This window comes from Procambarus clarkii, chromosome 24, assembly GCF_040958095.1.
Source record: "Procambarus clarkii isolate CNS0578487 chromosome 24, FALCON_Pclarkii_2.0, whole genome shotgun sequence".
In the NCBI taxonomy this organism is placed as follows: Eukaryota; Metazoa; Arthropoda; class Malacostraca; order Decapoda; family Cambaridae; genus Procambarus; species Procambarus clarkii.
The window spans coordinates 46,608,427-46,610,380 of NC_091173.1; the positions used below are offsets into that span (position 1 = coordinate 46,608,427).

At 42.1% G+C, this 1,954-nt stretch overlaps 1 protein-coding gene across 1 annotated transcript; it reads right to left on the bottom strand.

Annotated features, from left to right (window-relative positions):
• Positions 1-1,103: 1,103 nt before the first annotated feature.
• Positions 1,104-1,493, bottom strand: LOC138368105 (uncharacterized). Its single transcript, XM_069330407.1, has one exon. It carries the CDS (start codon positions 1,491-1,493, stop codon positions 1,104-1,106), a length of 390 nt encoding a protein of 129 aa, XP_069186508.1.
• Positions 1,494-1,954: the final 461 nt, after the last annotated feature.

The window sequence follows — 1,954 nt, forward strand, 5'->3', positions numbered from 1 at the left end:
AGATGCAGTTTAATGCGGACAAATGTAAGGTTTTGAGGCTGGGTAGGGATGATAGAGTTACAAGATACGAGCCAGATGGTGTTGAGATTGCGAAATCGGATTGTGAAAGGGATCGGTGAGTTATGATTAGTGAGAGTTGTTGAATATGACCGAAAGGGTGAGATTAATAATTTTAACACCAATTTTCTCAATATTTCCTACGTTTTTCTTTACTGTCGAGGGTAATTGAAAGATTAACTCTCCAAAATTCATTTTTTACATTTATATTTTTGGTCTGATGCCTAAAAGCATTTCTTAAGGGCTTCCTACATTCTCAAAATCTGGTTTACACATAACATATATCATGCTTATATTCGTTTTGGGTGAGGGGTGATATGACACAAATGTTTTGGGTGAGGTTGGTATAAATTGGGTATGAAAACATAAGAATGAAAGTATCTTGAAGTGGGGTCTTGATGTGGGTAGAATATTGTTATACATTAATTTGCTGGTGTTGACTTTTTGATGTGTAGTGCCTCGTTGATGTTGAGTCTCCTGCTATTGCTGTATCTATCGAGGATTTTTGTGCTGCTTGTTAAGATTTCTCTGGTGATGGTCTGGCTGTGGGAAGAGATTATATGTTCCTTAATGGAGCCCTGTTGCTTATGCATCGTTAATCGCCTGGAAAGAGATGTTGTTGTCTTGCCTATATACTGAGTTCTTTGGGACCCTACTGTCCCCAAGTGGACATGTGAAGGCATAGACGATGTTGGTTTCCTTCAAGGTGTTCTGTTTGGTGTCTGGAGAGTTTTTCATGAGTAGGTTGGCCGTTTTTTGTTTTTGCAGTAAATTGTCAATTGTATTTTCTGATTTTTGTCTGTAGGAATGACGTTCCTATTAATAATATCTTTCTGGTCCCTTTCCTCCGTTTTATGAGCCGTCAAAAAGAAGTTCCTGTAAAACAGTCTAATAGGGGGTATATGTGTTGTGCTAGTTGACTCTTCAGAGGTTGCATAGCGTTTCACCTTTCTTTTTATGACGTCTTCAACGTAACCCTTAGAGAAGCCATTGTTGATTAGGACCTGCCTTACCCTGCAGAGTTCTTCATCGACTTGCTTCCATCCTTAGCTGTGGCTAAGAGCCCGGTCGACATAAGGGTTGACAACATTTCTCTTGTACTCGACTAGGCAGTCACTATTGGCATTGAGGCACATTCCTATGTTTGTTTCCTTAGTGTAGACTGCAGTGTGGAAGCCTCCGTTCCTTTCCGTGACTGTTACATCTAGAAAGGGCAGCCTCCCAACATTCTCAATCTCGTAAGTGAAACTTAATACAGAATTTTGCTCGAACGCCTCCTTCAGCTGCTGCAGACTTCTGACATCAGGCACCTGCATAAAAATGTTGTCAACATACCGACAGCATATGACGGGTTTCAAGTCCATGTCAACTAAGACCCTCTGCTCTATGGTACCCATGTAGAAGTTTGCAAACAGGACACTTAGGGGAGAACCCATAGCGACCCCATCTACTTGCTTATGCATGTGCCCATCTGGACTGAAGACGGGTGCTTCATTAATGCAGGCTTGGAGTAGCTTTCTTAGTATGTTTTCTGGTATGTCAACAGGAGTACAAGCCGGATGATGATACACTCTGTCCACTATCATCCCAATTGTTTCAGCCACAGATATGTTGGTAAACAGCGACTCTACATCCAACGAGGCTGTTATCCCCGTGGCCCGTGCTCCCCGCTGTAAGTCAACGAATTCGTTTGGAGACTTCAGGCTGAAACCACAAGGTACATAAGGAGTCAGCAAACAGTTGAGTCGCTTAGCCAATTAGTATGTGAGTGTAGGTATCTATCTGATAATTGGCCAAAGAGGGTTTCCAGGCTTGTGGGTATTGACATTTCCATACGCATAACCAAGTCTGTATTCCTCAATAACCTTTGGCAGGTGGAGTCCGAATTTCTTGGCGT

Excerpts from the sequence above, each read along its gene's own strand:
- LOC138368105 (XM_069330407.1), bottom strand. The coding sequence starts at position 1,493 with ATGGGTTCTCCCCTAAGTGTCCTGTTTGCAAACTTCTACATGGGTACC.